This window comes from Cervus canadensis, chromosome 10 (genome assembly GCF_019320065.1).
Source record: "Cervus canadensis isolate Bull #8, Minnesota chromosome 10, ASM1932006v1, whole genome shotgun sequence".
Taxonomy (NCBI): domain Eukaryota; kingdom Metazoa; phylum Chordata; class Mammalia; order Artiodactyla; family Cervidae; genus Cervus; species Cervus canadensis.
In genome coordinates, this window is record NC_057395.1 from 59479434 (window position 1) to 59502539 (window position 23106).

Consider the following 23106-nt stretch of genomic DNA (forward strand, 5'->3'; position numbering starts at 1 on the left):
GAGTAGGAGGTAAAAACTTACAGAATGAACACCCAGAACCATATTTTATTCATCTGACCAGCACAGAATAGGTCTAGTAAAGAGCACTGGACCAATGTGCCATCTTATCTCAGATGTTAAAAATGCTCACAGCATCACCCCACAGCAGCGGCATGTTCACCTCTTCCTGAAATATCTCTGTTCCCTGACAGTGGATGCCCACTGAGAGGCTAGAAATTCACAGCAAGAATTTCCTGCCAGCCTACAGCTGCTGCCTCAGCCCCTCCCTCCCTGCCTGAAGCCCACACACACCTGCAGACACCAGTTGGCAGACTCTCAACACAGTGCAAGCCACCTGTCCAGGTCAAGGTTGACCCAGAGCATGCCACCCTCAAGTGGGTGCAGGGGGGCCAAGTCCGGAGCAAGGATCCCTGTGCTCTGTTCGCACCCTCATTCTACACTGACAGGGCCAACGCATCAACTTTTGACTGCAGTTCCCAGAGAGCCTGGGGCCCTGCCTGACTCTGTGCTGAGTCCCAGCCCAGGACCCCTCCGCTCTCTCTCATGACATCACACTCAGGCCTTCCCGGGAAACCATTTTAATCAGTGTACACAGGCAGCGAAGAGGAAGTACAGAAGCTGAACTGGCTGGGCTGTCTTCAGGATGCTAGGTCTCCCTCCTGGCTCTAAGCAGAATTAGCAGCAATTCTAAGAGGCCCCCAGGCCTCCAACAGCAAAGCCAGAGAAAAGTCACCCCAAGAAAGCCAACGGGGGAGGCCGCAGGCTGAGTGCTCAGCAGATGAGCGTGGTGGACGAGGGATGTATGGACTCATCCGGGGCTCTCAGACTCCATTCAGCAAGGCCTCTGGCTGGGGCTGTGTTTAAGGCTGGGTCAGACAGATGGGAGCCGCAGAGAGATGAAAGGTCTGGCTGGTAAGCCCCAGGGGAAGGACAAAGGCACTGGGGCAGATGCAGCCATGGACAACGGCCAGCTCAGGCAGGGCCCTTGCAATGCCCACAGCAAACAAGGCCATCCACGCAGCTCAGGGGCCTTGGCCACTTCAGGGCCCCTGTCTCAACCAAGCACAAAGGCATCTTCCCGGCCAGAAATCAGAGCCAAAGCACCAGGTCTGTCCCACAGAAGCTTGTAGGTGTGGGGCTGGGTCAGCAGGGGGACCAGGCCATCCTCAGCTTAGTGGCAATTCTGACAGCTGGGATGGCATGGAATCCCATTCACGCGGCAGCGGCAGCCCCCGCTGGTGTCTCCTGGGCCCTAGGGGATGACGGCGGAGAGAAGAGGTCAGGGCAGAGAAGAGAGCAGTGCCCTCCCCCACCCCAGGCACCCCATCGCACCCACGAAGCACGCTCGCCCACCTGGGCCTTGGCTGGGACACATTCTGCTGCTAAGAATGATCCTCAGCCTCAGCTACCAGATGGAGGCAGCTCTCAAGGCCTTTCTGGTCTCTCGCAGCACCTTCAATTATGTGGTCTCTATCTACCCAACCCGAGACCCAGAGCCGCAAAGGACCTGATGAATTGTTGCATATTTGGAGGGGGTCAGCGCGCTGGCGGCAGGAGGGAGTGCTCCTTCCACCTCCACCTGTCTCACTGTCTGCCTGGACATGAACAACACCAGCCCAACTCCAGGAACACTCCTCACAATGACAGATACCACTGCTCCCGCATGTTTTCCATTTGATTCTGACAAGAAGCCTGAGATGGATTCTGCTATCATCCCCATTTTACAGAAGAAGAAACTGAGGCTCAGATAAGGGAGTAACAGCATAACCACACAGTCAGTGTGTGCCAGAGCCAGGGACCCACTCCTCCACTTCAGATTCCCACATGCACCCTCTAGGGCAGGGGTGGGCAAACATTTCTGTAAAAGGTCAGACAGACAGTTACCTGAGGCTTTGCCAGCCAGATGGGCTCTGTCCTTGCAGTGCAAAAACAGCCACAGACAGTATGCCAACGAATGTGCGGGGCTCCCACAAAACTTTACTTATGGACACTAAAATTTGGGTTTCATATAATTTTTACATGTCATAAAATATGCTCCTTTTAATACGTTCAACCATTTTTTAAATTGTATTTCTCTTTTATTATTCTCATTTAATCAAAAATAGACACACAATTAGTTTGCGGAAAAGTTAGAACCCAGGCTTTCTAGCTTCAAGCCTCCCTCTTTTTCTTTTTTAAAAATTTATTTTTAATTGAAAGATAATTGCTTTATAGTATTGTGTTGGTCTCTGCCAAACATCAACATGAATCAGCCATAGGTATTGATATGCATTGCACTGATTTGCATTTTTAAAAAATGCAAAAAGCTTAGTTCATGAACTTCACAAATGCAGGCGCTGGGGTTAGACTTGGCCCGTGGGCTGACTTCTCGGGCACCCTCCCCCAGTACTCCTGAGCCCTCAGGGCACTCACCCCGGGGCCCCAGCGGGGGCCCTTGGTGACCCAGCAGATCTCGGTGTGGCAGACAGTGCACCGGATCCAGTCGCAGCCGTCCTTCTTCTGCACCACGATCTGGCACTGTGGGCAGTGCATGGCTTCACCCTGCTGCAGCATGGTCTGGAGCAGAGAAGGTGCTGACCTCAGACCCAGCCCGCTCCCTGGCCCCCGCCCCACTGCAGAGAGAAACCGGCCACCCTCTGGAGTCTGATTCACTCTCCCATGCTGCTCTACCCAGGCCCAGCTGCATGCAGCCTCCTCTCCTGTGTCTGCAGCCTCCTCCCTTCACCCTGACACTCCCTGCTGCCCGCCACCTGACCACGTGTCCTGAGTCCTGTCTCTGGGTGGGGGAAATGTCAGCAGGAGCTCAGAGCCTCCAGGGCTGCATGAACCACAGCCCTGGCTAAGAAGCCCCCCTCGCTCCCCAAAACTCAGATCCTCGGCCCTCAGCCCTGACCCAGCCTCACTCTCAGCATCTCCGTCGTCTGCCGGGCAGCCATATCGTTCTGAGCTCGCAGGGCCAGGTCATCTTGGTACTCCTTGCAGTTCATCTGCTCATGGACAGCCTGGAGCAGATGAGGCGCTCGAGGTGAGAAAGTTCCCAGAGAGTTAGGGCCAGAGCAGGCATCCACACAAGCACGTAATGCCTAGATGGTGTCAGTGACAGAGCCTTTCTTTGTAAACTACATACCCATTTTACAGAAGAGGACACTGAGGCCAGGGTGGTGAAGCCAGGGTCATCACATATGATAATAATCATATATACCTATTTAAGTCCTGATAGGTACAGAAACCCTTAAAGCACCTCTCCCCCAGGGCACAGCCCCTTGTCCCCAGCTGAGTTCTGCCCTGGTTGCTGGTGTAATGCTCTGAGAGTGAGCTTACAGGGCTGTGACCAGGCTCGGCCCTGTCTATTCCCTCAAGACCAGTCTCTACAGTGGTCATCAGTTGAGAGAATGACGACAGGGATGGCCTGAAGTGACGGTCAGGTAGGGCTCAGTCTGGGTTTGGGGTCAGGGCTCATTCAGGACAGAGGCTGACAGTCTGAGGCCAAGGCTGGGGTTGGTCTGTGACTTAGGCTCAGGATTAGTCAGAGGGCAGGACTGGGGCTCAGTCTTGGGCCAGGGTTATTTAGAGCTCAGTCCAGGGTCAGGGCTCAATCTAAGGGTTAGGCTCAGGTCAGGACTCAAGCCACACCCGGCCACTGACACACAGCTCTAAGCCATGGGAACCAGGTTGGTATACCAGCTCCCTTCTCTTATTCCCATAACAAGTTTGGACTTGCAATGAGCTCCTGGCAGGACCAGAGTGACTGGGCGGGGTGGGTCCCTGTCCCCACCTTGCAAAGCAGGCAGTTGACATGGAAGCACACGGGGCAGGGGAACTCATTGACATCATCCTCAAAGAAGCACCATCCTTTGCAGTCCGGGGTCTTGCAGTGGTAGCTGAAGGCACTGCGGTTTTCCGCAATGGAGATGCCCAGGTCCAGAAACCGCTGGTAATCCTCGGGGCTCAGGAGCTGCCAGCAGACCACAACCTTGGTGCCCGAGACTCAGAAACCTTGGTGCATGCCCTCTGGCCACCCTCAGGAAGCCCCAACCCATGAAGTCCAACACAGCAGTGTTTACAAACTCCACCCAAAGAACAGGTTAGTGCCTTCCCTGGCGGTCCAGTGGTTAAGACTGTGCTGCCAATGGAGGGGGTGAGGGTTTGATCCCTGGTTGGGAACCACGAAGCATGGCCAAAAGGAATGCCATAGACAGAGAAGCCTGGCAAGCTACAGCCCACAGGGTCGCAAAGAGTCGGACACGACTGAGCCATTAACACTCTTGCTATCACTTCAAGGTGAGCAAACCGAAGCACCGAGGGGCTGTGTATCTGCCCTTGAGGTCACCCGGGCCGTCTGGCCCCAGAAGTCCTCTCCCCACTGTTGTTAACTTCTCTGCTGTCTTTTTCCCACAAGGGTGGTTTCCTTACTAGCTATTTCCCCCAATTTCTATCCTGCCCACTACTTGGGCCGCCAGCATCCCACACAGAGAAGGCTCTTGATAAATGCCTGGAACCCAAGACTGGGACTTTCAAACCCGTTTCCACTGGCCAGCTCCCGGCCCAGTTCCCTGAGATGGGGGGGTGGGGGTGGGGCAGAGGGGTGCCCCTTCCTCCCCCAGGCCTTACCGCTCGGATCTCCCTCTCCAGCAGCTTGCCCGAGCATGAGTAGGTGTTGTCGATGAAGGGGCAGGACACCTCAGCCTCCTGGCTGTTGCGGATGGTGCCCTGCAGACACTCCCTGGGGGAGGGGGGAGGGGTGGGGTTAGGGGTCATCTGAACCCCACCCCCCAGGACTCCGGCCCTCACATGGTGAGGCCTGACCTCGGGCTGGCTCCTCCCCAATTTCTTCCTTTCTTCTGGTGCCTACCATCAACCCACCATGTCTGTCCACCTCATTGCTATCCATATTGCTCCAGCCAAGGTTGCCTCACCCCTCACCTGCAGAACTGCAGAAGCCTCTTCACTGGACTCCCTGGATCAGCCATGTCCCTCCTCACAACCTCCCATCCGACCCCACCCAGAGCAAACCTGAAAGCCCTGGGGACTGGCCCTCCCTAATACCTCTCTGCCCCTATGCCCTATCCGCTCCATCCCTCTGCTCCAGACACGCTGACCCCTTCCTGCTGCAGGCAGGCCAGGCATGCACCCACCGTGGACCCCCTGGTCTGCTTAAGCCTGGCTTCCCGAGGGGTTTCCCTGACCCCTTCTAGGGCAGGGCCTCCACTGCTTATCAGAAGCCACTGACACTTAACTTATGACATGATTTACAATTATATCAGTGATTATCTGATTAACATCAGCCTGCCCATGGGAGGGTAAGCTTCAGCAGGCAGAAACCGAGCTTTTGTGGGCATTCAGGGATTCCCAGGCCTAGCCCAGTCCCTGGCAGCCAAGGCAGCTCATCAAATGTGTGCTGTGAAGGAGGACATGCGCTCCACAGCCAGGGCCAGGAGGAGAGCCTCAGACGGCAGACTGTCCGCCAGCAAGCGGCAGGGCGGGGCTGGCCCAGGCTGTCAGGCAAGGGCCTCGCTGCCCTTGCATGGGCCCGGCGCTGGGGCGGGAGGGTGCGGGCTCTGGCGCCAGAAGGTCTGAGCTGTGCAGCCTCTCTGTGCCCCACATCACTCCTCTGCAAGACGGGGACATGGTGCCTACCTCCCAAGTTTGTGAGGATGCCCAAACAGCTGGAAGAGTCCTGGGCCCCACCCGCTTCCAGCCCCGGGTACTACATCGCTGGGGCCGGGCCCGCACCTGCAGAAGGTGTGCAGACACTCGCGCAGCACCACGGCCTCACCCGGCGCCAGGACACTGTAGCACACCGGGCACTCGGCGGGCTCGGTGTTCAGAACCAGGCTCCGCTGATCCAGCTGCACGTGCTTCAGGTAGTTGCCTTCCTGCTGCTGCTGCTTCCGCTGGGCACACGGGGGTGGGGCCGCGGGGCGGGTCAGGGTCTCAGGGGCGGGCAGGACCAGGAAGGGGGCAGGACCGGGTGGGGGTGGGCAGGACCAGGTGGGGGGGGGGGAAGGACTGGGGCGGGGGGCAGGATGGTTCAGACCGCCCAATGGGAGGCAAAGGGGGGCTCATGGAAGGATCCTGGGGTTAGGGTGGGGCTGGGCATGGCCCAGGCAGTGGGCAAGCGCTGGAGATGGTAAGGGTGGGACCAGGAGCGAGGCGACCAAACACAGGGGTGGGGCAGGAGGCAGGCCAGGCAGGTGCAGCTTAAGGCTACAACCTAGGGTCAAGTCAGGGGGCGATGGGGCCGGGGCCTGAGTGGGGAGTCAGGGGAAGCAGGGCTCCCATCTCTGCCAAGAAGCAGGGCAGGGGTAGCTTCAGGGGGAAAGGCAGGGGGATGGGGGCGGTGATAAAGCGAGGGAGCAGAGCCAGGCGGGAGAGAGGCCGGGGTCTGGGCCAGGATTGTAATGGGACCACAGTGTGGTCATGGCCAGCAATGGGTCCAAGGGCGGGATGGGGACGTTGGATCAGAATGGGAAACCACTCAGGGTTATGTATCTATGCGTGTTAACACGACAGTGGGAGGGGCAGAACAGGGGCGGGTCAGCCTCCAAGTGGGCAGAGATGCGCTAGGTCCAGGCTCTCAGGAAGTCTAGGAGGGCCACAGCCAGAAAGGAAGGGGTGGGGGGTGGGGGTCAGGAATAGTAGGATTCAGGATGAGGTCAGAGCTAATGGAGCAATACCTAGGTCACAGCGGGATGAAACGGGGGCGTGGTCTGGGTCTTGGCTAGGATGCTGGGGTCAGAGCCAGGTACCCTTGAGTGCACGATGGGAAAGTTAAGTCAAAGCCAGCGGTGGTGCCACAGCTCACGGGGATGGGGGAGGGGGGAGCACAAATAAGCCTGGATTTGCGTCACAGCCGGGAAGCAGGGTCTCAGCGATAGTGTGAATGACCTCAGGGAGAGGCCGGTCACAGTCAAGTGCAGGGTCACCACCATCGGTGTGATCACAAGGGGGCAGCAACGGGGTCAGGAGCAATGTGGACGTGTCTCCCTTTCTGGCCTACGCCTCCCCCGTCCAGGCTGCAGGAGTCTTTCCGGGGACTTCGGCGCCCACCTGCTGGTACTGGCGCAGCGCCTCCTCCTCACCGGCCAGGCGCGCTCGCTCCTCCTCGTCTGGCTGGTACGAGGTGGGTACCTGGTAGGCCTCGGGCCGCGCCCGGCAGCACATCTCGCAGCCGGGCCTAGTGGGCTTGTTAATGAAGGTGCAGCCGGGGCATGTCCAGCCCACCTGGGGGCAGAGGGGCAGTGAGGGCAGGGAGACTAAATGGGGGGTGGGGCATAGGGCGCACGTGTGGCAGCTTACCGGCGGGGGCTCTGGCGCTGCATCAGGCGGCCCCCGCCCCGGCTCTTGAGGAGCCCCAGGCTTTGGGGGAACTGGGTCCAGGGGGCCCCGTGGCTGCAGCGTGAGGTCCTTGAAGCCCAGATCTGGGGAGAAGGGTTCAAGGGGTGGCAGATCCATGTAGCCAATTTCATCCACACCCTGAGCCAGCCAGCAAACCCCCCTTCTATCCTCTCTCTCTGCTCCAAGGACATTCCAGCTCCCTCTTGCCAGGTGGGCCCAGCCATGGCTGAGTGTCCTGGCTCCCACGGGTCACAGCCCCTCCTTCCACCCACCACTGCTCCTAGATCCACCCGGCTTAAGACCCCTGCTTGCAAACAGATCTCCTGTGTGCCTAAGTGTCCACACAAGTGTCCGCACCGAGAGGGACAAACAACACTTCTGTAGTGGCCCCGCCAAAATACTGAACCTGAATCCATTCCCGAGGGCACATAGGACAGAAAAGCTAAAAACAAAACTGGCCTGGAGAGTCAAGGGGAGACCAGAGATCAAAGACTGAAAAAGACTGAGAAACACCGAGGCCAAGAGCCAGGTCTTTCACTATAAAGGACATGAGTGAGATAACTGGTAAAATGTGAGCAAGATCTGCACATTAGATAGTGTTACTATATCAAAGTTAATTTCCTAAATTTGCTAACTGTACAATAAATGTAAGAAAATGACCTTTTTAATTTTTATAAAGGAAATGCAAACTGAAGTATTTAGGGAAAAGGGACATCGTATCTGCAACCTACTCTCAGAACAGTTCCAAAAATTATTTATGCATAAATAAATAATTGTACCTGGAGACAACGATAAACCAAATACAGTCAAAATATTAGTATCTGGGGAATCCACATGAAAGGTACATGGGAATTCCTTATACAATTCTTTGTACAATTTTGCAACTTTTCTGTAGGTCTGAAATATTTCAAAATAAGAAGTAAAAAATTTAAAAACTAGCTATTACATCCAATTTACCGATTTAGACAACTGAGAAGGAGAGATAGGAAGGAACTTGCCTAGGTCAAGGAGTTGATAAATGCCAGGGCGGGGACTGAACTCAGCCCTTCTCCCCAAGACTGGCTGTTCTCTAAAGGGTTCCCCAGATGGCTCCCTCCTGGGGTGTCCTTTGTCCTCTCTTCCCCACTATGGATAAGGTCCTCCAGTCAAGTCCCTGATGGAAAGCCCCTGGGCTCTACACTTCGCTCCCTCCCGCCCTCCGCCCACAGGTGAGTCCACATCACCAGGGAGCAGAGCCTTACCTTCCAGCATCCGCAACTGCCTCTCCCGCTGCAGCTCCTGAGGGTTGAGCGAGGTGTTGCAGGCGGACAGCAGGTAGAGGTAGGCGCTGTCCCCATTCCGCCTCACGCCATGGGAGTGCAGAGTCTCCTGGTCCCGGGCCAACCGCTGCCCAAACACCCACTGCTGCAGGGTTGGCGGGAAGCCATAGTCTAGGAACACCTGTCAGGGAGGATGGACAGGAAGCGTAGGGAGGGAGGAGCAGAGCAGAGACAGGTGGGGGCAAAAGGGGACCCTCCACCCTCCCTTTCACCCCCTCACTCACCATGTCCTTGAGGGAGGCCACCGTCATGTCAGGCCGCACCGTGAGCCAGATAGTGACTGTGTGCATCTGTGCATCCTCCACGCTCACCCACAGCCTGCGGGGAGGGCAAGGGCTCTGGACAAAGGTCCAACCTCAGCCACCAGCTAGCTCCTGGATTCCCGCTCCCCTGTGCTTCCTCCTGGATCAGAACTCGCTGCTTAGGCCCTGCAATGGCTCCACACGGCTCTCAGAATAAAATCCAAACTCCCGTGGCTTCAAGGGCCTTAATGCGCTGGCCCCTTCAGTCTCTTGTATTACTGGCTATTATTGGCTCCTTAACCAAACCACAGCAGCTATTATTAACTGTATGCTAAGACTCTTTAAAGCACTTAACATGTATCAACTCAATTCTCTCAATGAACCCATGAGACACGTACTGTTGTCTCCCCTATTTTACAGATAAAAACAGGAAGCACAGAGAGGTTATAGTGACTCTGCTGAGTAAACAATAACTGTTAGAGGCAGGATTTAAATCCAAACAGGAGTATTTCAGAGAAAGTGGTTTTAAACACCAACCTTCTCAAAGATGCGAAAACTTTTTGGGAAGACCAATGGCATGAAAATGGAGGGCTGAGACGAAAAAACAGAACTGATTTCAGGACACAGAAAAAAGCCCACTTAGAACCTCCAGAGCAACTTGGGAAAACGCTGTATCGTTAAAGCAAGAACAGCAGGAAACAATCAGAAAATGAAGAAGAGTTGCTGGGAATCTAACAGTAACTCCTGACTCATCTGACCTTCAGATCCATCTACAGGTTCACAAGGAAAATGAGAGATACCAAATGACACTCCAAGGAGACAATTCGTAAACTCAGAATGTGGGAGAATTCTGGAGATCAAAAGCCAGATTTCTAAAAAATTAATGTCACTAAAAATAGAGAAAGTGAATAAAAGACTTAGACAACATTAAGAAATGCTATGTGTCAATTCTCATTTGGCTCCTGATTAGAGCAAACCAACTATAAAAAAATACTAATGAGATAATCAAGGCAAGTTTAATACAAATAGAGTATTAGAGGATTTTAAGGAGTTGTTAATGTTTTAGGTGTAATAATGGTATTGAGGTTATTTTTTAAGTCATTAGTTTTAAAGACTTATGAATGAGCTAACATCTGAGACTTGCTTTAAAATACTCCAGAAAATACCTTCAAAATTTCTCAGGATAAAGATTTTCAACATCTAGCCAACCATCAATGAAAGGAGCAAGTTTTAGACACGTAAAGACAACAAAAGTTTACCATCCACTTCTCCATATGAAAAGTTTTTGAAATACAAGAAACAAGAATAGCTGAGTCTGATGCAGAATAGAAAACTAAAAGGGAATTTAAAGAAGGAAAGGAAATTTAAAGATCTTAACCTTCAAGACATTCTTCTTCAAGCAACAGGGTTTTGAAACATGAAAGATACAGTGTCAATTGCACTACTTATTTTACACTGAGTAATATTTCCATAATCAAAATACTATAAATGCTATTTTACTGGGTTTACATTTTTAGTATCAACCTAGAGGCAAAGCATAGAAGCCTTAATTTTACTCAGAAAACAAAATCTAAAAACTATAACCAAGACTTCCCTGGTTGTCCAGTGGCTAAGGCTCCGAGCTCCCAGTGCAGAGGGCCCGGGTTCGATCCCTGGTCAGGGAACTAGATCCCACATGCCACAACTAAGAGTTCACATGCCATAACTAAAAAAAAATTCTGCATGCCACAGTGAAGACCAAAGATCCTATGTGTCACAACTAAGACCCAATAAATAAATACAATTTAAAAAATAAAATAAAACCTATAACCTTAACACCAATAATAGAGAAGTACCGTTGGAGCCCTCATTTCTGCTGTCACCAGATCAGTAGTGATTAGTTAGTCAGAAAATTCATTACAGCAGAGAAATGCAGACATAGTTGCAGACTTTAACACTTAATTTTACCTTAAAGGATACAAATGCACATTCAATGGCCAATCGCTAGGTAAAAAGGCCACTGGTTTTGTTTTTTATTTAGTACAAATCTGCTACTGGAGTTTCCCGTGATTTTTTTTTTTCTTTTTGTATGAACTATACCCATTATACATGGTTTCTGATCTCTAGTATCAGCTTCTTTAAAGTGGAGCAAGAACTTAAGACTCTCAAAGCATCTGAGTACAGAGAGCCCTTTTGGATTTTTACCACTTTCTTTTTTTTTTTTTTTACAATTCACTCACCCTAAAATGAACAGCCTTTTTTTTTTTTTTTTTTGGGTACCGCATCTCTATTTTGTCTTTCTAAGGCAATCAACTTAAGTTTTCATATACAAAATTCTCTTTTAGCACTCGTGTTTTATTGATTGATACAACAGCTATTAAATTATGCCATGGGGGGCAAAAATTATGCCATGGAAACAAGTACAACTGATATAAACAAGCGGTGTGCGGCGGTATGTTTTACAGCAGCAGCTACAGTGCCATTTAATTGGGGGAATCAAGTGGAGGTCAACTGGGAGCACTTCTACTGCAGTACTAACAAAACCCAGGAAGTTAGGAAAAGGGAACAGTGAGATGAGCATGTTAAATTCCTCATTTTTCATAACAAGGAGTGTACACAGATACCATCTTAAGTGCATATATCAAGAAATGGATATACAAGTATTTTATTTGAAATCAAATGGCCAATTGATCAACAGATGCAATGCAATCCCTGTCAAAATTCCAGCTCACTGTTTTTTGCAGGAATTAGCACGCTAACCCTAAGATTCATATGGAAATTCAAGGGACCCAGAATAGCCAAAAAAAAATCTTGAAAGAGAAGAACAAAGTTGGAGTACTTATGCTTCTGTTTTAAAAACTTACTACAAAGCTATAATAATAAAAACTGTCTTACTGGAATAAGGACAGATATACAGAGCAACAGACTAGAAATTAGGTTTCAGAAATAAACTTCAGACTTACGGTCAAATAACTTTCAACAAAGGTGCCAAGATATTAAACAGGGACAAAACAGTCTTTTTAACAAATAGTGCTATGACAACTAGATATTCACAAGCAAAAGAATGAAGTTGGATCTCTGCCTCTCAGTGTAACAAAAATTAACTCAACAGGGATCAAAGATGTAAAGGTAAGAGCTAAAACTATAAAACTCTTTAAAAACAAAAATAAGGGTATACCTTTATGACTGTGGATGAGGCAAAGGTATCTTAGATGACATCAAAAGCCAAACAACAAGAGAAAACAAATAAACAGTATTTCATCAAAATTGAAAACGTGTGCTTCAAAGGACACTATCAATACAGTGAAAAGACAATCCATAGAATGGGAAATGAAAATAGGTGTCCACTGTATATATACACACCACAGTTTCTTTATTATTCATGGTTACTTCAGTTATTTCCATATATATATACACAATGAAATATTATTCAGCCATAAAATGAAGGAAATTCTGCCATTTGCAACAACATGGACATTGTGCTAAGTGAAATAAATCAGACAGAGAAAGACAAATTCTGTATTATACCACTTATATATGGAATTTTAAAAAATCAATGTCAGAGAAACAGAACAGACTGATCGGGGTGTTGCAGGGGTGAAGGTGGTCAAAAGCTACAAACTTCCTGTTTTAAGATAAGTAAGTTCTAAAGCAGAGATGTACAGCATGGTGACTATAGTTAACAATATCATATATTTGAGAACTGCTCAGAGAGTAAACCTTAAAAGTTGTCACAAGAAAAAGTAATTTGTTACTATGTCAGGCAATGGATGTTAACTAAACTTACTGTGGTAATCACTGTGCAACATATATATATATATATTAAACCATATGTCATACACCTAAAATGGTTCTAAGGTTCAATTTCCAACATGTGGAAGGGGAAAGAGAGGGAAGGCTTCCCACACAATACCAAGCAATTTTCAGACACCAGCAGGGCATCCTACAATTCAACTGGATTCTAGCCCTCTCTACCCAGAGACTGTGTCAGCTTTCACAGGTTGTGGGCTCATTCCTACAAGGCTGCTCCCACCACTTCACACACCAATCGAAACCCCAAGTTGTCATTGGTTCTTTGACTGACTGGATATAGATTAGGGATTCCAACAACTTCCTCCATGGGTTGATTATTTTGCTAGAACAGCTCACAGAACTCAGAGAAATATTTACTTACTATATTACGAAAGGGTATAATAGCCAAATGGAAGAGATGTATGGAGCAAGGTATGTGAGAAGGGGCATCATTCTCTCCAAATTCCAAACCCTGTCTTTTTGAGTGTTTATGGAGGCTTTATTACATAGGTATGACTGATTAATCCATGGGCTACTGATGATTCAACCTTCAGCCCTCTTCCCCTCCCTGGAGATCAGGATGATGAGACTGAAAATTCCAATTCTCTAACCACAGGGCTGGCTCCTCTTATGACCAGCCTCCATCCTTAAGCAATTTAGGGGCAGTCCAAGAATCACCTCACTAACATAACAAAATGCACCTTCGTCATTCTCATCACTTAAGAAATACCAACGGTTTTAGGAGCTCAGTGCCAAGAACAGGAAGAATATACATTTCTTATTGTAAGTCACAATACCTTAAACTAACTCTGTTTTGTACGTCAATGATATCTCAATAAAACTGGGGAAAAAAATATGTCCATATAAAAACTTGGACACAAATGTTCACAGCAGCATTGTGCACGTTAGCCAAAAAAGTGGAAACAACCCAAATGTCCATCTACTGATTAATAAAGAAAATACAGTATACCCAGACAATAGATTATTATTCAGTCATAAAAAGGAATGAAGTTTTGATACATGCTACAACATGGATGAATCTAGAAAACATGATGCTAAGTGAAAGAAGCCCAGATACAAAAGGCCACATAGTGTATAATTCCATTTCATTCATATGAAATTCCCAGAGTAGGCAAGTTTCTGGAGATAGAAAGTAAATTAGTTGTTGCCTAAGGTTGAGGGGTTGAGGAAAGAAAAGTCGGGAGATAGGGAGTGTCTATTAATGGATATGTGGTTTCCCAATGGGACGATGAAAATGTTCTGTAATTGGTTATGGTGATGGTTACACAACTGTGAACATACTAAAAGCCTCGAACTATTCACTTTAAATTGCTGAATAGGGTCTGTCAATTATATCTCAATAAAAAATCAAATGGGATCCAATAGTGAAAATTAGAAACTGTAAAAGTGTCTTACTACACAGCAGGAAAAAAACATTTGAGTGTTTAATATGTGCCAGGCACTGTGCTGAGCATTTCAGCATCAAGTTTAAGTCTCCTGGGGCAGACAGCCTTCCTTCAAGGTGAGTGTGGCTGTGCAAAAAATTTCTGGCCACAGGAGTTAAGTGGAAGAAGTGTGTGCAACTTTGTGAGCTGTGTTCTTAAGAGGAGAGTGGGAGGGTGTGCCCTTCTTCCTTCCTACTGACAAGAGTGATGATGTAATGGCTGGAACGGGAAGAACCATTTTGGATCATAAGGTGAACCGGAGAAAGGAGGTCATGAATGGCCTAAGAAGAAGACAAAAGAAGCAGGAGCTCTGAGAACTAGAGAGAGCAGAGCTTCCACATCTGGAGTGCCTACCATCAAACTTGTTTATGTCACTGTTAATATGTTTTTTTCTGTTCTATGAGACCTATCATTCTAATACACCTCCTAACAACCCTATTAACAGTTCTACTATTACTGCTCCATTTTTTAAATTAAAAAAAAAAACAACTCTGAGAGGTGAAATGATCTGCCTTAGATCGCAGAGTTGATTTGTGACAGAGCTGGGGTTTGAAGCTGGGGCTCTTGACACCAGAAGCTGCCATTAAGAATAACTTAACTGTTCTATGTGCTCAGTTGCTCAGTCATGTCTGACTCTTTGTGACCCCATGGATTGCAGCCCGCCAGGTTCCTCTGTCCACGGGGACTCTCCAGGCAAGAATACTGGAGTGGGTTGCCATGCCCTCCTCCAGGGGATCCTCCCAACCCAGGGATCGAACCCAGGTCTCCCGCATTGCAGGCGGATTCTTTACGGACTGAGCCGGCAGGGAAGCTCTAACTGTTCTACAGGCCAACACTATATTGCAGCCCACTGGGGTTCAGGAAGCTCTGAACCCTGGGCTTCCTGGTCAGCCATGCACTCCTCACCTGATATCCTGTGTCGGAGAGACCTCAGGCTTCAGTTGCACATTCAGGGGCACCCGCTGCTCTGCCAGCCAGATAGCACACTGCATAGCCACCTGTTCATCCCCACCAGCCACTGCTCGTGTGAGTCTCTGGGCCACCTCCTCAGCTGAAATCCACAGTGCAAGCAGGTTAGCACAGGGTTTATTCTTCTTTGTGGGGAAGGAGGGTGAGGAAGGAGGTGATTCTTTATATATGCTGCTTCCTCTCTGTCTTCTTGGTAAACTCCTACACATCCTTCAGCACCCAGCTTAAAAGTCCCTTTTCTCTGAGAGGCCTTGTCTCACACTCCCCACCCCTGCTCATTTGGTTCTGTTGCCCCTTCATACTCCCAGGTCCCCCATACTTGCACTTGTTTATCCAACAAACATTTAGTGAGCTCTTGCTGTTTAGTCACTAAGCTGTATCCAGCTCTTTGTGACCCCCAAGGACTGCAGCACACCAGGCTCCCCTGTCCTTGCCTATCTCCCGGAGTTTGCTCAAACTCATATCCATTGATACCATCCAACAATCTCATCCTCTGTTGCCCCCTTCTCCTTCTGCCCTCAATCTCTCCTTAGCATCAGGGTCTTTTCCAATGAATTGGTTCTTTGCATCAGGTGACCACAGTATTGGAGCTTCAGCATCAGTCCTTCCAATGAATATTCAGGGTCGACTTCCTTTAGGATTGAGCTCATACTGTGTGCCAATCACTCTCACAGAAACTGGGCTTCAGCAGGGAATAAGATAAACAGGGGCCCTCTTCTCATGGACTTCCCAGCCCAGTAAGAAAACAACTAATAAGTTTAACAAAAGAAAAAGATTCAGACTGTGATCCATGCTGGCAAGGAAATGAACAGGATAAGGAGATCAGGAAAGAGAAGAGGAGGTGACACTGAAGCTGAGACCTGAAGCAGGAGATGTTGGATAATGTCAAGACCTGGTTGGGGAAAAGTGTTCCAAGTGGAGAGAAAATGAAAGACCTTGGTCTAGAAATGGTCGGATTAGAACAGAGAAGCTGATGAAGCCCCAGCAGAATGAGCAAGGGGCCAGATGGGGGAAGGCAGAGATGAGCAAAAGCAGAAGTGAGCAAAGTCAGAAAGCATGTGAGCTACTCAACTGCTCTAGGCTTCTGTTCTAGGAACAAACACAGGGGTATGTGAGCAGGTTGGTGACATGACCTAACTTAAATTCTCCAACCCGAGTGGAAGGCACGAGGTGGAAGGCAAAGACCCTGGTATTCAGGTCAATTGAGGTCTGGTTCCCCACTAGCGTGGGTGGTCTCTTGCCCTCTGGGAGCTCCACACCCTCTTCTCAGCAGAGCTGGCCTATGGGAGGCCTTAGGGGCATCAAATAAAAGAATGACAAGATGCCCTTGGAAGCAACCGGCCTGCAAGGGAGGAATCTGAGGGGCAAGTGGGCAGGAGGACAGGTTAATACCCCTCTCCCAGGCCCTTCTGGGAGGAGAGGCCGCGTTCTGGCAAGGCCCACCTTCCACCCGAAGCTTCTCGGCCGCCCCCAGGCTGTGCCCACCTTTCTTGATCTTCTCGTCCATCTGGCGTGGTTGTGCCCATCCCCCCGCGGAGGGGGCGGGCTGCAGCTCCGGGGAAATGCTATCTCCCGGTCACCTGCTAGAGGAGGGGCAGACCACGAGAAACTCAGCCCCAGCCGGTGGCCTCTGGCGCGGCCCGAGCCTTCTCGGTGCCTCAGGGTCCCGGGTGGCAATCGGGTAGCATCACATTACCCGAGGACCGGGGATGGGGCCTGGGAGGGGGAACGGGTGGGAGGTGAGAGGGAGCGCCTAGACGAGCCGGCTCTGGGCGACAGAGGAAACTGGACAGGCCTGGCTGCGGGGAAGGGGAGGAGGGGCGCCGCACAGCCAGGGCGCTGGGCCGGAGCCCTTCTCCCTGCTGGGAGCGGGAGCGCCCTCAGGGGTGCGGGATTTCAGCCCAACTCCCTCCCGCCCGCGGCGGCCCCTGTCAGTCATGAGAAGGAGCGCAGCAGCTTTAGCGGAAAAGAAAGTGAAAGTGGCGGCTCCGGAAGTGGGGCTGAAGATTGTCGCCGGATCCGGGTCTCCCCGCCACCCCCGCCCGACCACCCGGCGGCGGCCCCCGCCTCGGGTCACGGGAATCCAGGGCGCTCTTGTCCCGCCGTCCGGGGCGTTCCCACGCCGCCCCGGGCCAGACCCGGATTCTGTGACCCTCACTCACCCGCTGGTTCCAGCCAGCAGCGCCGTGGGAGGGGCGGGGCCACGGGGCGGGGACTGGACCGGGGGCGGGGACTGGGCCGGGAGGGCGGGGCGCGGCGCGGAGACCGCCCTTGCTCAGTCCAGCAGCCCCAGCACTGGTGGGCATGCTGATCCCTACTCCTTTGGCAGAAGAATCCGAGGCTCTGTTTCTGACCTGCCCGAGGCCACGCAGCCGGATTTAAATGCAGGTCGGGCAAAAGGAACCCACCCTTAGCCAGCCGGACGCTGCCTCTCGGCGGTTAACTCTCCACCTTTTAATTGGGCCACTAAATGAAGTTTGCTTTCGCAGGACACAGGCTGGAAGCTCTTCTCATCCTCCTGTCTTCCCACCCTTGAACTTTTCTCCCGCCCCTCATCCCGTGGATTGGCAGATCCTATGGATCCGCTTGCAGAATAGATCCAGAATCTGTCACCTCTCACCTCCACCCACCATCCCAATCCACCTCCATCCTTTTTCCTCCAGAACCATCCTCCAGCCTCCTGACTACGCTCTTTGTTTCCCCTTTTGGTCACTAAGGTCCACTTTCACGCAGATGCTGGTAGGCCCTGTTAGAATCAACCCGTGCTACTCCTCAGAACACTCCCCATGGGTTTCACCTTGCTCAAAGTAAAAGTGAAAGTCCTCCCAAGACCTGCAGAGTGCTGTGGCTCCTCCTCTGACTACTCTCCGTTGGCTCAGTCCACCCGCTGGCCCCCAGATCCTGGAACAAGGCAGACACCCTTCCATCTCAGGGCCTTTGCACTTCCCATAGCCCAGATATCTTCATGGCTTGTTCTTGCCCTTTTATGTCTTTAGCCAAAAGTCTTTATATCGTTTACCAAAAGTCTTTTCCTGTCCACTCTATCTGAAATTTCACACACATGCACATACATCCAGCATTTTATGTTTTCCTTCCTGGCTTCATTTTTTCCCAAAGCATTTATTACTATCTAACAGCATATTTTACTTCTTTATCTTGTTTTTCTTTTTGTCTGTTCCCCTCTTTTAGAGGGTGGGGACCTTTGTCTGTTTGCTCATTGCTGTGTTCCTGGTGTCTAGTCACAGTTCCCCAACACCTGATAGGTGCCCACGGATTATGTTAAATGAGTGAAGGAATCTCAGACTTTCTTCTGAGATCACTTTCTTTTTGCCTGAAATAGATCCCAAAAAACAGAGGTTCTCAGCCTGAACTGTACGTTTGAATCTCTTGTGGAACTTTTAAAAATCTTATGCCCAGATTAATATCTCAGATCAATTGATTCGGAATGTCTGGGGTGGGTCCAGACATCAGGAGCTTTTAATGTTCTCTGGTGAGCCTAATGAAAAGCCAAGTTTGAGAACTGCTGTTTTAGAATTCCCTGTGGGTTTAGTCTTCTGGTGACAAACTTTCTTGGTTTTTGTTTGAAAAATCTTTTTTTAGACCTCACTCTTTTTTAAAAATAATTTTATTTATTTATTCATTGGCTGTGCTGGGTTTTCATTGCCAGGCAGGCTTTTCTCTATTTGTGGTGAGTGGGGGTGACTCTTTAGTTGAGGTGCACGGGCTTCTCACTGCAGTGGCTTCTCTTGTTATGGAGCAGACTCTAGGATGTGTGGGCTTCAGTAGTTGCAGTGTAAAGACTCAGTAGTTGTGGTTCCCATGCTCTAGAGCACAGACTTAATAGTTGTGACCTATGGGCTTAGTTGCTCCTCCCCATGTGAGATCTTCCCGGATCAGGGACTGAAACAATGTCTCCTGCATTGGCAGGTTGATTCTTTACCACTGAACCACCAGGGAAGCCCAACACCTCACTCTTGATAGACATTTTTGCTGGATATAGAATTCTAGCTGGGCACCTTGAAAATAGCATTCTGTTGTCTTCCAACTTCCATGGTTGGTGTTGAGACATCATCACCTGTCAGTCTAACTGCTGTTCTTTCTTTAAGTAGCTTTACCGAGAAATAAATTATACACTATAAGATCCACCCATTTAAAGTGTACAATTTAATGGTTTTTAGTACAGAGTTGTGCAACTATCTCCACAATCTCATTTTTTAACATTTTTACCCCTGCAAAGAAGCCTTGTATCCATTAGCAGACACTCTCTATCTCCTACTCTCTTACCCCCCAGCGCTAGTTTACCTTTGGTTTCTATAAATTTTCCTATTTTGGACACTTTATATAAATTTAATCTTACAATATATGGTTCTTTGTGATTGATTTCTTCCATTTAGCATAATGTTCTTGAGGTTCATCCATTTTGTACTGCTGTTCTTTTGAAAGTAATCTGTTTTTTTCCTTTTCCCTCTGACTGCTTTTAAGATCTCTGTCTTTGGTGTTGTGCATTTTCACTATGATGTGTCTGTGTGTAAAAACATATGGAGTCTCTTAAATCTGTGATTGATGTCTGCTTTCTATCTCACTAGTTCCCTTGTAGCCACATCTAATCTGTGGTTTAACCCATCTGTTGAATGTTTTATTTTGGTTATTGTATTTTTCATTTTAGAAGTTCAAATCCATTTAGGTTTTCAAATTCATTACATTACTTGATATAACTTCTTATGCTTTAGAAATAGTTTCAAGCTTGTTATAGATTTAAGTGCACTAAATATTTCTCTTTTATAGTATGTCTCTGATAGTATTGCTGTCTGAACTCTGAGTGTCTGTTTCTGCTGGTTTTCACTCCTGTTGGCTTGTTTTCTTCTTCTGAGCCTGCTGGTTTCTTAGGTTCATGTTCCTCTCAGCCAGCACAAATTTGTGCTGGAGGCAGATACATTTTTTTTTTTCAGTGTTCTGGTCTTATCCTTGTTCCTTCAAGGGAAGCGTTGGCATTCATTTCAGACATCCTTCACCTCAGTGGGTAGACTCTGTGTATCATGCAAGCCTGGGTTCAGTCCTATGTGTGCGTTAATCACTCAGTCGTGTCCAACTCTTTGTGACCCCATGAACTGTAGCCCACCAGTTTCCTCTGTCCATGAATTCTCCAGGCAAGAAACCTGGAGTGGGTTGCCATGCCCTTCTCCAGGGAAATCTTACGGAACCAAGGATCAAACTCTGGTCTCCTGCCTTAGCAGGCAGATTCTTTACCATCTGAGCCACTGGGTTAGTCAATAATAAACATGAAGATCTCACAGAGTCCCTATGAGTTAGGATTTCAGGAACAGCTTCTTAGGTGGTTTTAGTGCAAGGTCTCTAAAAAGTTATAGTTAAGATGTTGGCTGGGGCTTCAGTTATCTGAAAGCCTGACTGAGGCTGGAAAATTAAAGCCCACTCACAGACTTGGTTGGTGCTGGTTATTTCGGAATGTATAAGTTCCTTGTCACATGTATCTCTCCATAGGCTACTTGAGTGTCCTAGCAACATGGCATTTGGCTTTTCCTAGAATAGATGATCCAGAAGAGCAAGATAGAAGCCATAATATATTTTATGGTCTATCCTTAAAGTCATACTCTTTATTTTCAGTTTCCTATTATTTACTGTCACCCAGCTCAAGGTAGGGTGGAATTATACAAACCCATGGATACCAGGTGCTACGGATCACTGAGGGCCATCTGGCTATCACATATCAAATGAGATAATGCGCGTAAAGCACTTAGAACCATGCTTGACATGTCATATGTGCTCAGTAAACATTAACCATGGCTAATATGTGTCTTGGCTCTGCTCTGGGCATGTAGGACCTGCACGGCAACCACATTTACTCACGAACATTTATTGAGCGGCTCTATGTGCCAGGAGCTGTTATTGGAGTTAGGGAGACAATTATAAACAAAGCAGATACTTAGACTTATGAAACCCACACAGACAAACAGATGAGAATGTCCTGCCAGGTGGTGCTAAGTTCTGTGAAGAACCACAAAACAGGGTGAGGGGAGAGGGAGAGAAGACGGAATAGGGCTACACTTTTTTCCCTAGAAAGCTGGTACAACTGAGGTGGCGGTTCAGATTTTGACCCAGTAAAGCTCCCCACATCTGTGAGTCCATCCTAGCATCACAGGTAGGTAGAATTTATGCCCAAGTTACACCCATTTTACAAACAGACACAGAGAGGAGCTGACATGAGTTCTCTGAGTCCCCGAGGAGGCAGGCTTTCTCCAAACATAGGGGTTCTCCAACTGGGATGCTCAACAGCATCACCTAGGGAGATTGTTATTATTATTATTATTTATATATTTATTTATCTTTGGCTGTTCTTTATTGCTACACGTGGGCTTTCTCTGTGACGAGCGGGGGCTACTTTTTTGCAGGGAGGAAGCTACTCTTTGTGGTGCAGGGGCTTCTCATTCCAGTGGCTTCTCCCGTCACAGAGCATGGGCTCTAGGCACACAGGCTTCAGTAGTTGCAGCTCGAGGGCTCTAGAGAGCAGGCTTAGTAGTTGTGGCACAGGGGCTTATTTGCCCCTGGATATGTGGGACCTTCCCAGACCAGGGATTGAACCTGTGCCCCCTGCACTGGCAGGCAGATGCTTAACCACTGGGCCACCAGTGAAGTCCCCTTGTTGCTTTTTGAAACCCCAAGACCACCACATGAAGGAGCCAGCACCGAGAGCACATGGAGCAGGAATGACCCTCCCCAGCCAAGCCTCCCTGGAGCCAAGTGAGTGAGGCTGAGCTGCCCTGTGGAGCTGTCCGCTCTCTGCAATTGCAGGAATGACCAGCATCACACTGATTGTCTGTTGACCCAGACAATCACGAACCACGACGTTTGGGGAGTTGTAAAGCAGCAAAGACTGATACAGCCTAGTTACTGGGGAAGAGAATTCTCCTTCCTTCTCTTGTAGCAAGTTTTTCTTATTTTTGGTAATTAACACTAACTGCCCAACAGACAAACTCCAAATTGTAGACTTAACACAGGAAGCTTCGTTTCTTGCTCAGTAAAATCCAGTGTGAATCCAGTGGTTCTCCTCTCGGTTCAGTTCAATTCAGTTTAGTCACTCAGTCGTGTCCAACTCTCTGCGACCGCATGGACTACAGCACACCAAGCCTCTCTGTCCATGCCAACTCCCGGAGTTTACTCAAATTGATGTCCATTGAGTCACTGATGCCATCCAACTATCTCATCCGCTGTCGTCCCCTTCTCGTCCTGCCTTCAATCTTTCCCAGCATCAGGGTCTTTTCCAATGAGTCAGTTCTTCGCCTCAGGTGGCCAAAGTATTGGAGTTTCAATTTCAGCATCAGTCCTTTCAATGAATATTCAGGACTGATTTCCTTTAGGATGGACTGGTTGGATCTCCTCTATCTTATAGCTAAGGGAACACGAGGCCTCAAGGTGGAAGGGAAAGACTGGTATGGAGGCCTACCAGCTCTCAATCAATTCAGCCTAGAAGTGACCACCCTTATGTCACTTCTACACACACATTAGTGGTCAGAACTTGTCCCGTTGACTGAAAGGGAGGACAGGGCATGTAGGGGAGCATGGGACACAGTGGTGATGCCTGTCTTTGCCACAAAGAACATACCACAGATATGATTAACTTCTTCATTTGTGTGGTTACCTGTTTAATATCTGTCTCCTCTGTTGGACTGAAGTCCATGAGGGCAGGACCATGTTGCATCCATCTCTCATGGGGCCTACCCTACAATTGGCATTAGGAATAGTTGTTTAATTGCTAGTTGAATGAATAATTGGGCAGGTCACAGTATGATCTTTTGTGTTTAGCTCCCAGTTGCAGAGAAAATCCCCAATTAAATGTCAAACAGTTCCTACCTCCCAGTAACGCACATGCATTACCTTTGATATTATAAATCTCTTACACAGGGATCATCCAAAGAATACAAACAGAGCACGAAAGTCCCTACTAGTTGCAGCCAGGGGTGTGGCTATGTGCATTGCTTGGTGAGAGAGGATTTACATTTTTATGTG

At 49.0% G+C, this 23106-nt stretch overlaps 1 protein-coding gene across 5 annotated transcripts; it reads right to left on the reverse strand.

Annotated features, from left to right (window-relative positions):
* Window positions 1-562: 562 nt before the first annotated feature.
* RBCK1 (RANBP2-type and C3HC4-type zinc finger containing 1) lies at window positions 563-17301 on the reverse strand. Of its 5 annotated transcripts, none has more exons than XR_006271482.1 (13): window positions 16570-17205; window positions 15022-15166; window positions 8882-8975; window positions 8580-8778; window positions 7300-7421; window positions 7051-7224; window positions 5734-5894; window positions 4612-4723; window positions 3776-3955; window positions 2904-3083; window positions 2413-2556; window positions 1885-1990; window positions 563-1252 (listed from the first exon to the last, which is right to left on the reverse strand). XR_006271482.1 is itself a non-coding variant. In XM_043478886.1 (13 exons), exons 2-13 carry the CDS (start codon window positions 16589-16591, stop codon window positions 1172-1174), a joined length of 1614 nt encoding a protein of 537 aa, XP_043334821.1. In that variant the 5' UTR covers window positions 16592-16667; window positions 17247-17301; the 3' UTR covers window positions 563-1171. The 5 variants fall into 5 exon arrangements, 4 of the variants coding, with proteins under 4 accessions (XP_043334821.1, XP_043334822.1, XP_043334820.1 ...); XM_043478886.1 differs by lacking the exon at window positions 1885-1990 and adding an exon at window positions 17247-17301 and having other exon boundaries at window positions 16570-16667; XM_043478887.1 differs by lacking the exon at window positions 1885-1990 and adding an exon at window positions 17247-17273 and having other exon boundaries at window positions 16570-16800.
* Between the last annotated feature and the right edge of the window lie 5805 nt (window positions 17302-23106).

Excerpts from the sequence above, each read along its gene's own strand:
- RBCK1 (XM_043478886.1), bottom strand. The coding sequence starts at position 16,591 with ATGGACGAGAAGATCAAGAAAG. Across the intron at positions 8,976-15,021 it reads TCTCCGACACAGGATATCAG|GCTGTGGGTGAGCGTGGAGG; the intron begins GTGAGGAGTGCA and ends CCCTCCCCGCAG. Across the intron at positions 1,253-2,412 it reads GCCCCCGCTGGGGCCCCGGG|GGCCCAGGAGACACCAGCGG; the intron begins GTGAGTGCCCTG and ends GTCATCCCCTAG.